The sequence below is a fragment of the Melospiza melodia genome, chromosome 3 (assembly GCF_035770615.1).
Source record: "Melospiza melodia melodia isolate bMelMel2 chromosome 3, bMelMel2.pri, whole genome shotgun sequence".
Classification (NCBI taxonomy): domain Eukaryota; kingdom Metazoa; phylum Chordata; class Aves; order Passeriformes; family Passerellidae; genus Melospiza; species Melospiza melodia.
The window spans coordinates 110,043,947-110,059,408 of NC_086196.1; the positions used below are offsets into that span (position 1 = coordinate 110,043,947).

At 43.4% G+C, this 15,462-nt stretch overlaps 1 protein-coding gene across 6 annotated transcripts in view; it reads right to left on the bottom strand.

Annotated features, from left to right (window-relative positions):
- Positions 1 to 14,865, bottom strand: part of ENAH (ENAH actin regulator) — a 91,989-nt gene extending 77,124 nt beyond the window's left edge. For all 6 annotated transcript variants that reach the window (XM_063152573.1, XM_063152572.1, XM_063152570.1 and 3 more), the window contains exon 1: positions 14,746 to 14,865. In XM_063152573.1, the coding sequence (XP_063008643.1) occupies positions 14,746 to 14,750 (5 nt within the window). In that variant the 5' untranslated portion in view covers positions 14,751 to 14,865. The remainder of the gene's footprint in view (positions 1 to 14,745) is intronic.
- Between the last annotated feature and the right edge of the window lie 597 nt (positions 14,866 to 15,462).

Sequence of the window (15,462 nt, forward strand, 5' to 3'; positions counted from 1 at the left end):
AACACCTCCTTCCTTAATAACCAGGCCTACATCTGCCATGTAGCCAAAACTCACAAAAGTGACCCATCTCATCATTTGTTGTGCACTTCCAGTTATCCAAAAGGAGTCACTGAAGTGGACTGCCCCAGTCAGGTGAACATCACCCATCTTTTATCTGTGTAGCAAAGGGGAGATCAATTAAATCCAATCCAAAGCACCTTCAGAGAAAGCCACCAGGTCTAACCCACACAAAGCACTAGGACAGTGAACAAAGTGTTCCAGTCCCGTCTTAAAAGCTGATGGATAACTATTGATGGATGCTAATTGGCTGAAGTTAGCAACTCTGATTAAGCACAGTACAAGGAGAGCACAGATCCCTGGAGTTTGGGTTCCTGGCAAGCACACCTTGCTGTGATCACACTTTGTTTCCTTCATGTGCACGCTCTGCTAACAGGACAAGAACTCCCAAGAGTTACAGTGATTTTAGACAACACAATCTGTTCCAAATCTAGGTGCCTTTCAAATATCATGGCACATTATATTTGGCCTATCATTTCCATCTTTAAAGAACATGAAAAAATTACACTGCATTCTGGTTTAAAAATAAACTCCAAAGTTTAAAAAAAGTACATGAGTTAAGAGCCCTGCAAAGTTCTGGTTGCTTATATATGAAGGAAGGAGAGACTTGCAGTTGTAAAACCATTAAAAAGTCTTAGTTACATACTTACTCCTCTCACCCCTCCCACCTTTTTTCTCAGACTGCCTCTGACTTTGGATAGATGAACTGAGGAGTAAACGAACAGCTAGTAGGTTTCTTCATTATTCAATGTGTAGTGACGTTTTTTGCACATTAATCAAAACTTGTTCTGAATACCAAATTCAGAAGTTATTCACAGTTTAAGCACAGTGTCATAAAATATAGCATTTGAGAGCTTCAAACTTGAGCACAGCTTCTTTTTAAGAAATTAGCAAAAGTTGGGAAGTAAAAGAGAAACAGACAAGAAGTTGTTTCCTCCATGGGAGGGCTGAAGCACAACAGCTGGTGCACCCAGGCTCCTGATATTGCTCATTTAATCCAAGATGATCTAGGAGCCTTTGTCTTCAGTGGCCATCTAAGATTCTCTCTGCTTTGAAGGACTAAGGTAGATGCTGAATAATTTAATATTTTGGCAGATCAGGCCCACGGCCTTAAGTTAGTCAGTAAGAAAACAAGCTGGGACACAGCTAATGAACACCCCTGACAACACTCAAGCAGCACCAAAGGACAGAAATTCTTTGAAAAATAAGAAGCAGTCAGTGCTTGCAGAAAACACTGAGTCCATGAAATCATCTTACCTCCAAGCAATTCCCTATCTCATTCATTAGAGACTTTCCAACCTCTGCAACAGAGAAACAAACTAAAAAACAAGCAAACAAAGCAGGCTTCAAACCCCCATCTATTTCTAGCTGCAAACCAGAATCCAGGCTCTATTGTATGGGAGGAAAAAACAGCATAAAACCATTCACATGCTCCAACATCCTTTTAGAGATAATTCTGCATCTGGTGTATGCATACAGGTATTAATTAATGACCAAGAACTAGCAGGGTGGTGTCACTGCTCACTTATACACAAAGATTGTATTGATTTCTTTTCAACAGCCAAACAGAGCTTTGGAGCACTGGTATCAAACCTACAAGATTTTCCTCAACTTAATTTCAATGTGGGGGGAAAGATGATGGATAGGAAGCTGAGTGTGTTGTCATAGCCCTATTATAACAGCACAGCACCTGAACCTAACTTTTAAATGCTCTTTGTTCTATAATCATTGTCTCCAGAACATCCACTTTCTACTCTGAGTTCCTTTAGGATTTACCTAAGCAGCCTGCCAGCACACTGCTTAAAACTTACAGCTCAAATTTCCCACCTTCCTGGGTATATTCTACAACTTCTCCATCTACACACTAAAATAAGTTCATTTCATTAAAATTACAGATCAAAATATTATTTTCACAAATAATTTTCATTCTGACTCCCTTCTCAAGAAGTGGAGACATTTTTACAAATTCCTAATATTCCATTTTTACAAATTTCTACTGTTTCCTGTGCCAAAAGATAGAACTAAAACAAGCCATCACTGCATTGAAAGTCACAAGCAGTTTTTTATTCTCATCAAACATTTGTGCAGCAGAAGCAGAGATCCCTCTTCCCAAACAGAAAGCAAAAAGGCCCCAAGCATCCCTGTCCATGTACTTAAATCATTTCTGTGACAGAGCTCAGGTTTGATCTCACCAAATGCCCTAAGAATTTTTTTAGGTTGCATCAAATTCTCTTTGTGTACACAAATGTTTTTTTTTTTATGGGGCCAGCCTGAGAACAGGCACACAACTCCCTGGCACTGAGGTCTGAATTAAGCATCAGACCACCAGAAAGGCATTTGTGCTACTAAAGGCTGCTTGCTCAATGATTAGAGACACCCCCTTGGCAAAACAAGCAAGAGAACAGTACTGAGAGGGGTTTTGAACCTTTTCCTAGCTCTACTTCAACTCTTCCTTTTGGTTTCTGCTTTATTAAGAAGCTACACATAAGTACATTTACTACAGTATTTTTTTAAAGAAAAGCTACTTTCAAATCTGCTTCAGATTTAAAGAGATGTCAGACAGTTCTAAGAGCAAGAAAGACAGTATTTGACCTGCTAATTTAAATATCTACCCTAATTTCAGCTTAGATTTTGTGAATTGTCCTTCAAAACCCACACAAAAATTCAGAAAACTGACTAAAATAAGATGATTACACAGTATAAACATCATGCCTGAGACACAATGCATATGTTAAAAAAGCACAGTATTACAAATCCTCAGCTTTCCAGTTTCTGTATTTCAGATGTCTATACTGCTTGACAGATTTTGAAGCAAAGATCAAATTAACATCCTCCTCGATTTCAAATATTACTTTTGCCTTGTTTTCCACTACAGAAGACTAACTAGATTATAAAATAATGCCTTACCAGATGTTGTCATTTGTCCATTACTTAATTACTGCTTCCAGAGCCACAGAGGGTAATTTCCCCAAACACGCTCTAAACATTTATTCCAGAATCCATTGAAAGCAAATGTGCAGAATTCAGATGCTGAGACTGGTTGGGCTTAGCACTGGAGGGGATGGAGAGGTAGGCAGAGGAGGTATGAACACATTCAAATATTAACATCAAATCTAATAATTAAAAATTAACCACATATTTTGGTTTAAAGATTCAGACGATGCCATCTGCGTCACGCATAAAGGTCCTCACAATTCACAGCCCAACCATCTTTCCCCCACATAACCAATCTCTCCCTTTGGAAGCGCTGACACGTTGCTTGGCAATGCCACCCCACCTCGGGGAGGATAACCAGCAGCCCTTTTCTGTCTGCCTGGCAGCCTGACTGTGCTGCACAGGTGTCCCAGCCATGCAGACAAAGAGAGGCTCTGCGAGTGCACTGACGTCACTGCAGCCCCAGAATAGCAGCTCCCATGCACATCTCATACTCCAGGGCTACAGGAAACCAAACCATCCCCTCCTGCTCAAGTATAAAATGAACGGGCACAGATATGTGCTGGGAATACCAATTTAATATATCCTGCACTAAGTGACATTCTGTTTGTTGCATAGCAACAGGAATCTACTGCAGAAAAACAATATGGAACTTTTTTTTTTCCCCCCACTTGCCAAGCTACAATTAACCCCAGTCTTCCTGAGAAACAGAATATCCACAGCATAAACATTACCTTTGCCACCAGTTCACCATCTCCAGCATTTATTCTGTTCTATATTAAAATGATTATGTGCATTTAAGTGGCTGGAGGGTAGGGTGCTGCCAAGAGAAAATTCCCTGCTGCAGTGCATATGGCCAGCAACATTTTAATTCTTTAATAATGACCAATAAAAAGTTCTTAGATGCACAAAGCTTCCATTCTTAAGCATTAAATGCTTTTGTCATTTTACAACATTTCTGTCATACTATGTAAAAAAAATAAAGCACTTAAATTCTGAAAGAAAAGCCTATGGCTTTATTCCCAAATGGTTTTGCTTTGTTTTGTTTGGGGGATTGGTTTTGTCTTACAAAATATAAAAAATGAGCACTTACCCAAACTACTTTGAAGTTAAAATTAGTTTATCTTCAGATTTCATAACAATGTATGCACACTTAAACCCTGTGCCTCTTCATGGGAAAGTTTTCTATAAGACAGTAAGAATTGCACAAGATTTCCCCATGTTCCCAAAAGAACAAGAAAATTACAATCACTCAAGAGGCTGGGAAATGGATACATTGATCCATCATAAATTATATAAAAATACGCAGCAGCAAATTGGAGAGAATCCTCTCTCAGGTTTTTGTTTCTTTGCTAGCTCTTTTTTACCAGGCTAAGCTCATTGATAAAAACACCTGATAAGTGGGCTTTGCGGTGAGTCTAGTCCCTAGAGCCACCCCAAGCACAGACACACTCAAGGCCCAGGAGGGTAGTTCGACTAAAGATGGAAAAATGTGAAATTTTAAATACATGGATTCAAAATCTGGGCAATGCTGAGACTGGTACTACATAAATCACCAAAGCTGCAAGCATTCCTCACAGTTACATGAACAGCCTTCATATCAAGATTTTCTTTTTATTGTTGGGGCAGGGAGCACTACAAGAGGAGAGGTCTCTTGATCCATCTGCCCTAAGAAAAGGAGGCATGGAAATTCAAGGCAAGATATCCTGGGTACTCAGAATTGGCTTAACAATTAGATAGAGAGTACACTCCTCTATCCTGTGGTAACTGGGGATTTCAACAGGGAAAATAAAATTCTACTATTAAGTGTTATTAAGCATTAGTCATGTCTAAAGATGCAAGCCTTGCAATGCAAAGCCACTTCTATCTGCATCCTACAGATTTACTACACAAAAGTCACACCAGTGACCAAGACTGTGTCTTCACAAAAATAACAAACATGTGCTCTTTTAAAAAGGCATTCCAAGCATCCTTTTCCCCCAATGGCTTCCAGCAGTCAGATGATTAGAAGGAAAATATATCTTGATGCTTTAGATGGAAACAGTGACATTTGAAAAGTATTCTCACAGGTTTACTTTCTGACATTGCTCTCTGCAATGCCATCTCCACTTCCTTTATGCAGACATCATCTTTGTAGGGTAATACAAAAACAAATTGCAGTTTAAATAGATCCTACAGCTGCTAACCTGTTTTCAAGCACCCAGTTCCTTAACCTCTGAAATAAGAATTATACCAAATATTGCTATGAGGTCAGACATCAAACCATGAGCTACCTATAAAAAAATAAATCACACTGTAACATTTACCTGTATCTGCAACAACCAACACAGTACAAAATCTCCACATGATGTCTCCAAATAATTGAGCAACTTTCTGAGGAACTCAGCCTTTGGGTGTGTGAAATTGCCCGTGTCCTGTTCCCCACCACTGCAGCAGGTGATCTAATGAAATATATTGCCTCTCCTTATAAAACCTTTGTCATGTTCATAAATTTAGAGCAACACAGCAACAGCATTCATAACCTGCAAGGCAACCTTTGTGTTTGTCATCCTGCCATCCATTTGTGGATTTAGCTATTGTTGGAAGCTATGTTCCTGTGACAATTACAGGAGCACAGACCTGTTCCATCAGTGACTAAGAAAGGTACACAAAATAAAAGGAATACCCTTTGGTTTCAAAGTCACCTTTACAGTATGCCAAAGAAAAAGCCTGAAGCCACCCTATTCCTCCAAGCTTTATGAACACACTACTCAAAGATACTGACAGAATACAAAATCAAATCCCTGAGTGCAGCAGTCCAGATTTCTTCATCTCACAATTCAATGCAAGGTCAGATGTAAAGTGCAGCAGAAATCATTCCGAGGATAATTCATACATGATGCAGTTAACACAGCTGATCACCAAACCAAGGGCTACTGGACTCATCAATCAGTGTGGAATTAAAACAATGATTTCCACCACAATCCTTCAGATTGCAGCATGAGATCTTGAAGATGCAAAATCTATCTGGCTGACTTGTTTTATGTGCTTACTGCTTTGGTCTTCTTGCTCAGCCCCAAAGTAAAAATTTTCATCCAAAAGCCATTACTGCATTTCCACTAAAAACCCAAGGAAACCATTGAAATGGTACAAAACCTCATTGTCAATTACTCTCCCAAACACATAACACTGAAGAAGCAGCTGAACAGCAACTTGTGTTAGAGTTCAAGCAATTACTACTCAAGTGCTCTAATCATTCATCTCCTCATCCTCCTACTCGTGATTAGACACAGGTTCCCTGCTCGTTTTCCAAAATGGACCTCTCTCCTCAGCCTTCCCTTGGTGAGAACAACACTGAGCTGCAAAGTTCAGTCCTCCCTGAGCCCTGGAACAGCAGGCTCTGACCAAGGGGGAAAGCACTGGCTACCAGAGACTAGGGACAGAACTACTGCCTCCACACCAGACAGTTCATATCTGACTGGAAAGCAGTCCTGTGTTCCAAACGTGTTCATTTCATGTACATACATCACACACCTCCTGCACCATCCTCCTAATGTGATTCAACTAAGTAGATCGGTGTATAACAATAAATTGAAATAAAATATAATCTCTGACCATATTCAGAGATTTCTATCAAAGCAGAAGTATTCTGAACTAGGAAAAAAAGGATCTCTAAACATAATTTTTTTTAAAATAAGTCAGTATTTCTGCTAGAGTAGTACATAACGAAAACCAAACCATACCTCTTAAGTAGCACATTCAGTGATTAAATTTACATATACAAATGGTAAATTTCAATACTGTTCATTTTCCTAGTGCTGTCATTCATTTTTTTTTTTCCACTATTCACCATTTTGATTCATTACGTCTGCCAAAATTGGGCTCATTTGGATCAGGTTTCACTGTTTGGTCAGTCTGGCCACACCATCTATTTCAGACCATAGGTAACTACGTTTATTCTGGAGTTGTGAAGTTCATTTACCATCACCAACAGTAGCCAATTGCAGATTTCTAAAAACAGGCTTTGCAAATGCATTCAAAAACATAAAACAAGTTTTCTAGGAAAGTTTCACTGTGTATGGTTTTAAATACAAATCCAACAATATTTTTTAAAAAAATCAGTTTTATTAAACTTAGGCTGGGTACTCTTAAAGAAGAGCCAGCACTGTTTAATGGACTAAGGCTTGCCAAATGGATCATACATTTTCCTCAAATACCAACAAGAGTTCAACACAGGAGATTTTAATAATAAAAGGTGCACACATCACTATGCACTGTTTATAGAAGACTCTTTTATAGAAGCTTTTAAAAGAAAGCAAAGGGCAATGAGATTTTTATAGAACAGGAAAATACAGGGAGAAAACAAGTTTTCAAAATGAGTAGCAGTGCACAGTGTTCATTGTAATGCATTATTGACATGAAAAACATACACTAACTAGAAAAGGAAAATTCCAGCTCATCTGGAGCTGGAAGCTTGGAGCCTGAAAAAAGCCACATATTCACCATAAGTTATTGGAAGAACTAGTGATTTTAGGCAGCAATACTGCCAGGTTCAATGCCCAGATTTACTCAGAGCACATGCTGAAGACACATTTGCAAAGCCAACCAGAGAGCTGAAAGGAACCTAAAACTACCAACCACCTCTCTCCACCAGTGCCAGTAAAAATACCACTAATGCAGCACTATTGAAAGTTTTGTTGGAAATACATGAACTACAACAGAGTCTTAAATCATCTTTCCATTTAGTACTTCCATTTTCAATCCATATGACAGGAAAAAAATGCAGCTTAATGGAAATCTCCACAAAATATGAAGTTCTAGCAGACATGACCACTTACAAAGACATATTGGTCTACACAGCTGAAATAGAAAAGTGTTCACAAGGAGCCAGATGGGACCACATAAAACTCTACCTAAACTACAAGCCCTTCAAAGCATTTCAGTTTAAAAGTTGCTTTCACTGTATGGTAACCAGCAATAAACTGACAGAAGGAAATTGCTTTAAGGACCTACATAGAAATTTATCTCCTCTAAAAATAAAATTTAAATCTTTCTTTACTTGCTATAAAACTGCAACTAATGCATAATATAGGCCTCAGCTATATCAATGATTACTCTTGCTCTTTTACCATTCTGCTTAATTCCAGGTTTTAAAAGTTCTCTTCTGAACTAGGTACCAAGTATACTTCAGCAAACCACAACCCTGCCTTACCTTCTGTGTGGAATTTGCAGTAAGCATAGACTATTTTGTAATCCAGTTCAGGAAACAGAAATTTCAAATTTGTGAAGAAAAGACAATGAAGAACAATTTCAAACAAAACCCTTCCAATTGGATTTGTGCTGCACACTAGAAGTTTATAGAGTTATTTCTGGCAGCACACCAGTCCAGCAAAGCAGCATTTTTGTATCACCCTCTGGAGTGCAATCAGTTTCCACTTCTTTCTCCCATACTTCACCTGGTGTCAGCACCTTTCTTTACCATAATAAAAATAAAAAGTCAAAACACACAACACCAACTCACACACTCAGCAAAGAAGCAGACCAGTTTTGTTCTAAACTGAAATTGTTTTTACCATTCTTCTTTTACATAAAACAGCTTTGCCTGGAGAATTTTCAATATGTGAAACCAAGAGCAGAATATTTCTTTTGCCTGAATATTGGTGGTGTTTTCTTTTAACGAGCCTTGCCTAAAGATTACTCAGAGAGACAAGAGAGTTGTACTTCAATTCCTCACATTAACTTGTGCACTGATTCCCCAAACATGTGCTTGTTACAAGCAGTTCAGCTGGAAAGACTGATCTGAAATGGACTGACACATCATCCCACATCCCTGCTCTCCACCAGGCTGTCACCAGCTTTGGGCAGGAGCCCCAGAGAGATGTCACATCACCTCCCCAGCAGCAGTTCCAAAAGCTCCCATACAGAGCCATAACATCAGGAGCAGCACAAACCAGCACAGGCTGCTAAGCACAACATCCCCATTCTCTTCTGAAGTCTTTTAACATTTCTCATGAAACAGCTACAGAGAAGGAGACTTGTAATACATGATAGCAGGGAAAAGGTTTGGCCATTAGAAGGATAATTTATTAAGAGTATTTGAAGTAAAATTCAACATTTTCCTCTGTAACCAGTATTGCTACAGAGCATTTTCAAATCAGACTCAATTACTTAGACACACGTTTTTATTTCTCATGTTAGAAAATTTGAAAGGTGAAATAAGGTGGTGCAGCTATTTCTAAAAGGGGGAAAAGTTTCTGTGTATTATCCAGCCAAGAAAAGCTCCATACAAACAATGTTCTTCTCCAGGTTAGTGAGAACCCATGGGAAGTTAGGAAAGGCACAGCAGGGACACAACAGTGGCTCCTCACTGCAGGTTTAAATACAGGCAGGTACAAAAGCAGCTTCACTCCCACATCAATCCCAAGAACACAAAGTAGCTGTATTGAATTCCCAAGGACTGGCAGGGCAAGGTGGGGTGGGAGAGCGAGGCAGGCACCAACAAATAACACAGCTGACAGCTCAGCAAGGCTGATGTGACTTCAGTCTCTGCTACATTTAATATGAGCTATGACTAGAAATCAATTTTTTATTAATTGAACACAAAAAGCACCTATCCTCTGCTCTCTCTCACCACTACAGCGCTCTTAAAACCTAAACATGCCTGATGTTTAAAGAGCTGGCACATGGATTTCTCCACTGCTGAGTGGAAGCAGGCATGAACTGTCAAAAGCAATTCTAGATGAAAGGTCAAAGCAAAGAAGGGAATAATATCTGTTTCACAAAAATACATTTGCTCTCTCTAGTAATGAAAGCAAATGACTCTATGCAGTGGTTCAATAACCCACTTCTGCAATAGTTCCACATGAGCTGCCCTGGCATGGCAAGGAGCAGCCCTCATTACAAAGTATTTCCAATCACATGCCTGAGGCACAGCCCAGAGACGTCACTTAGGGCAAAGCATCCACTGAAACAGGTGCTGGGAGAAAAATGTTTCTGCTTTTTATGGAAGTGGAGAAAAAAAGGCTTTTAGGCTGGAGTGGCCTGAAGCAGGATGCCAACTAACTCGCTCTTGTTTTCTGACCTCCAACAGCAAACATGAAACCCTGAACCAGAGTCAAGGAAAAACTTGTACATGCCCTTTCCAGAGAGCATTCCTCAATTATACACACTCCCAGACTGTTTCTAATTTTTAGAGGCTGACAACACAATTGCTAAGATGGTCATAAATAGCTTTGTCTAAAAAAATTGGATTCTCATTCCTGCAACTCTCCAAATTTTTAAAGATTTATACTTTTACTATTAAAATAATTCACTAAACTACCCAGAGGCCTTGGGGGCAAAACAGCTGTCAGATCCCATATCAGGTGGGCAGAAACAGCCTGTCCAAAAATTACTTGCAACTGTCACAAATAAAGTGCAAGCTAAAGACCACACTTCTATCAGACAGATGACTCAGTCCATCTGTTAGTATACTTAAAAACAAGGAAAGTAACCTGAATTTTTGTATCCACCTGAAAAAAAAAATACCCTGCCCACACCACCAATTTTTCTCTTGAGATACAAGCAATTTTAGGAACTGTATTGCTTGCAGTTATGCATATCCAGTCTAATTTAACTGCCTGCTTGCACTTCCAACATTTTGTCAAATATTTCTCAACTAAATTAAGCCTCCTATTTCAAATACACCATTCGGGCAAGTATTAAAACTAAAGGCACAATTCCAAAGAGTTACCTTACGTATCCAAGAATAACTTAATGTCACCATCAAATTGATGGCCTTGCTGCTGTGCTGTTTCACCACCTTAAATAACTGCAGTTATTGCAGCAGATTGAAGTGTACTATTGTTTCTAATGATGCTTTTGGTGTACTCACTTTCCTGGAAACCCCAGGAAATGTGTGTGGGTTCCTCCAAGCATTCCTAGTCCTAATGGAGGTTCGTGTTTTGTTACTTGTGCTGTGGGCCTGCACTCAGTAAACACTGAGTATGGGATTAGTTTTCTTAGCACAACACTTAAAACACAATGAAGGCTTACCAATCCAGGCACAAAAAATGCTGACTTTTACATAATAACATGAAGTGCATTCTGTAGCAATATATTTGAGCAGAAAAGCTGCTGATTGTAAGTAAATGGAAATTTCAGTGTGGTTTAGATACCACAAATTTAGCCACCTTTTTAGCTTGAAAACACAAGTGAGAATATGACATGACTTTTCAGAAACGGCAAAATCTATAGTGATTTAGCTGTTTGCCCTATCTAAACATGGAAGGAAATTCACAATATATGATACAGTATATTGATAGTACATAGTATATAGATATGCATAGTAGCCCATCATAAACACAAAGTATTATACTGGAAATACTCAAATTTAAAATTTCTAAAAAATGCTGTTTCTTTCCCAGTTCTTGGGAACTTGGGTAATGAAACCTGACTAAGCAGCCTGCTTTCTGACCAGCACACTAATGAAAAACAATTCTTTCCTACACAAAGAAATGGATGTAGTAATCCCAAGAGAAGGCTGTACAGTTTGATTTTTAACAAAGTCAGTATCTTGTAAAGCTCATTTGTTTTTATTTGAGTTAACACTCAAAATGAGCCTGATATGCAAAAAAAAAAGAAAAAAAAGGTAATTCAGTTAACCTTCAGTGCAGAATCCCAGCTCTAGCAGCAGAGTTGTGTTTACCAGCTTCTGTAACACAGACTTCAACATATGCTACAATAAAAGTCTGCTCACACACGTTCTTCTTGTACAAACAGGATGGAAATCACGCTTTTACTAGAACAGGGTCACCAAACTCTGCTGTTACCTGCATCCTCACCACCTTCCAGTCAGCTGGTGAATGGAAACTCCCCTGAAAATGCCCATTCCTGGATACCTATTATATTGTAAGTGCTCTCAGGAAAGTGGATTAGGGGCAGCACTTCTGTCAGCCGAGCAGAGCACAAAGAGAGCAACAGGTGTCCGTGGGAATCAGCTGTTTACCTAGGGCAGGAGACACAGATACACACTGCCCTATTCAAGCACCAAGTAACCTCATACTCAGGCTAGACCATTTCACTGGGATATTCAATATTCAGGGTTTCTCTGCAACCTAAAACCCCGAACAGATGTTATTCAAATAGCATATCATTTCAATTTGAATACAAAGCAGACTTCTGCAAGAATTAATTCTTGTGGAGTGTCGGTGTTTGTGTCTTACAGAGCTGCTGGTTATTTGAACATTCAAAGATGCTCTTCACAACGATGTTTAGTATTATCTGACAGAAGGGAAATCAGTTTCCTCTTTGGTAACTGACCAGCTAAACACCCAGACAAGACACAAGATCTTAACATAAAATCATCAGAATTAGTTCAGGCTCATGATGGCTGAAGAAAAGCTAAAACATATGAGAGAAAGTGAAGGTGCTTCCCCCTCGCCTATTTATTTTATTTTTTTGGAGCACCAACTGCACACTTACCTGCCCAAGAGCAATGACAGAATGCAGTTTACTCATCCCACGAGACCATCAATATTGTGCCAGAAGTATATTTTTGGTATGAACTGCTAATTTTTAACAGCATCTGCAAACACAGGAGCTGTATATGAAATGCTGGTTGCTCGTCCCATCTGCCCTGCCACTCCTCACCCATCAGACCTCGCCTTGACCAGCAAATGCACATTAAAAGTCATTGCCTGAACATATACAGCACGAAGATATTGTTTGAACATGTTTCAGAAATATACCATCAACCATAGTCTAAACAAGCCCAAAGAGAGAGCAGTGCAGTGAAAGCTTGCCATTGTACTGGAGTCGGACCAATTAAACAAAACTGAGGGAGTTTAATAGTGCCTCTATAGAGAGAAAATACTTCTTTAACCACATCATTTTTTTAGCCTGTGTAGTTTAATTGGTACAGCTTGTTTCTTTTTTTCCAGAGGGCTGGAACCAAGCGTTCTGGAAGTCAGTTTCCTTTGAAACACCCCAGGACCACTCATCAGAGCAGCCCTCCAAATCACAACTGCATCTCCCCCTCAGCAGCCTGATGCTCTCCAGGCAGGGCAGAAAGCTCCAAGGCCAGTAATATATTCATTTACCTACATTTACTCACTGCTGCAAGTCAGCTATTCAAACACCTAAATAAGCAACCTAAGGGTAGGTTCAGCCTAGACACTTTCCTGTTGTGCTGGTTGAGAGGAATACTTGTGCTCCCTCCAAGCTGGCACAAGTCCTAGCACACATACAGCTACACAGCTACACTAGCTCTCCTCACTCAGCATCACCCTCACAATTAAAGAACCTTTTTGCCAGCACGAATCCCAAACTTCCATGGGGCTTCCCGAGGTATTTGTGCCAAGCCTTGCTCGATTAGCAGCGTTCATTGTGCTGAAGGCTGTCAAGATAATTAAAAAGAACACCTCTGCTTAAAGGATCTGGAGACAAACTTGTAGGTTTTTCCAAGTTCTTTCGCAGGATATCTGACTTCTACATGAGCAACACGAATAACTGAAAATAAATTATCACAAGACAAAACAAAGCTTAAAATAACACGGGACATAAATACCCACAGTTAACAAAGAAAACTCGAGGGAAATACAGGAACACAATTCTAAACAAAACAGCAGGGAGATTGTTCCCATGCTTCCCGCTGCAACGCTACCCTTTCCCCTGAAGGTGCACTGAAAGAGGGAATCCTCACAGTACAAAGAATTTTATTATGATTTTCCTGTAATTGACAAGGAATTCCAATGGCTCGTCAGTTTTACGCAGCAGAGGAATTTGCCCACTTTGATCACGCAAACCTTGCCGGACCCCTACTCCAAAGGACCTCACAGTCGTGTCTTTAAGACAAAGAACGCTCATATCCAACTGCAAGGCAGACAATAACTTCCAGGCGAAAGGAAAAAAAAAAAAAAAAAAAGAAAGGGAAGGCATGAGTAACTCGTTTCCCCAGCTGTCTGAGAGAGGGGCAGGCCTACAGGGAGCACGGCGGCGTCCCCGGGCAGCCGGACCGGCGCTCGCCCGGCCACCGAGCCGCATTTCCCACCGGGTCCTGCACCAATCCACAGAGGAGATTATGGAAACGGAACAGGCGCTAAAAGCGAGCTGGGGGGAGGATGGCGGGGGGGAAGGGGGGAGGCAGAAAATCGCCTTCGAATGAATGAAGCCGGCGGGGAGCGGAGTTCCCGGCGGGAAGGCGGCAGGCAGGCACCCACCTCCCCGCCTGCCGCCCCCAGCCGCGGCCACCTCTGTGTTTACATCGCGCACCTCCGAACGCGGCACTTCCCCGGCTGCCGAGAGGGGGATCCCCCTCCCCGCTTCCCCCCGGCGCCTCTTTATTGATTACCGAGGGAAAAGCCCAGCTGCTGCTGCAATGCAACACGCGCCGGCTAAGGCGGAGGGAAAGGGGGAGAAGAAAAAAAAAAACCACCACCGGCAGAGAAAGAAAGGAGCCGGGCGCCCGGGGCTCACGCCGTGCCCGGCCCGGGGGAGGCGCCGCGGCGGGGCCGCCCCCAGCCCCGGACTCGGGCCCTGCCGCCGCCCCCCGACCGCAACTTCGCCGCCGCCGCGGGGGGACGGGGACGGCGGGCCGCCCTTCCCCCGCCGCCACTAACAATGGGCCCTTCCCCCACCGCGGGGCTCCCCTCGGCCCGGCCCCCTCCCCCGCCGCCGGCCGATCCCCCCGGCTCCCAGTGCCCTTCCCGTTCCCGGCCGTGCGCCGTCCGAGCCGGGGGGCGCGGAGCATCGCCCCCCAGCCCGCGCCCGCCGCCCGCTCCGGAGCCGGCCGCTCACCTCATGGTGCTGCCCGCGGTCGGGGAGCCGCTCCCGCTGCCTCGCTCCCTGCTGCGCCGCCTCCCCCGCCCCGCTCCGCCGCTCGCCGCGTCCCCGCAGAGCGAGACCCCCGGAGAGCGAGACCCCCGCCCGGCAGCGCCGCCCGCCCGCCCGCTCCGCCGCTCCCTCCGCCGCCGGGCCGGGCCAGACCACCGCGGGGAGCCGGGGGTGGGAGGGGACGGGAGAGGTGGGGGAAAGGGGCGGGGAGGAGCGAACCACCGCGCGGGAAGGGCGGGGGGAAAGGAGGAGGAGGAGGAGGAGACCGCGAACGGGCGGGCGGGGGCGGCCGGAGACACCGGCGGGGCCGCGGGAGCGGCGGCGGCCGGGGGTGCGGGAGCGGCGGCGGGCGGGAGGAGAGAGAGAGGGAGGGAGGAAGGGGCGGGCGGGCGGCGGAGGAGGCCGCGCCCACCGCCGCGCTGTGCCCGGGCGGCTCGCTGGGGCTCGGCGGCCCCGGCGCGGGGTGGCGGGGGTGGAGGGACGGGCCGGCCGCAGGTGAGGCGGCGGCAGGAGCGGCGGCTCCTCGGGAGAACTGGCCGCCCGCCCGCGGCAGCGTCTTCCCCGGCGGCCTCGGGAGTCGCCCCGGAGCGGAGGGGCGGGATGGGCTCCCGGAGAGCCGCGTCCCGGCGTGTGAACAGCTCCGCCCGTCCGCTGAGCCTGTCCCGCTCGGCCCCGCGCTGC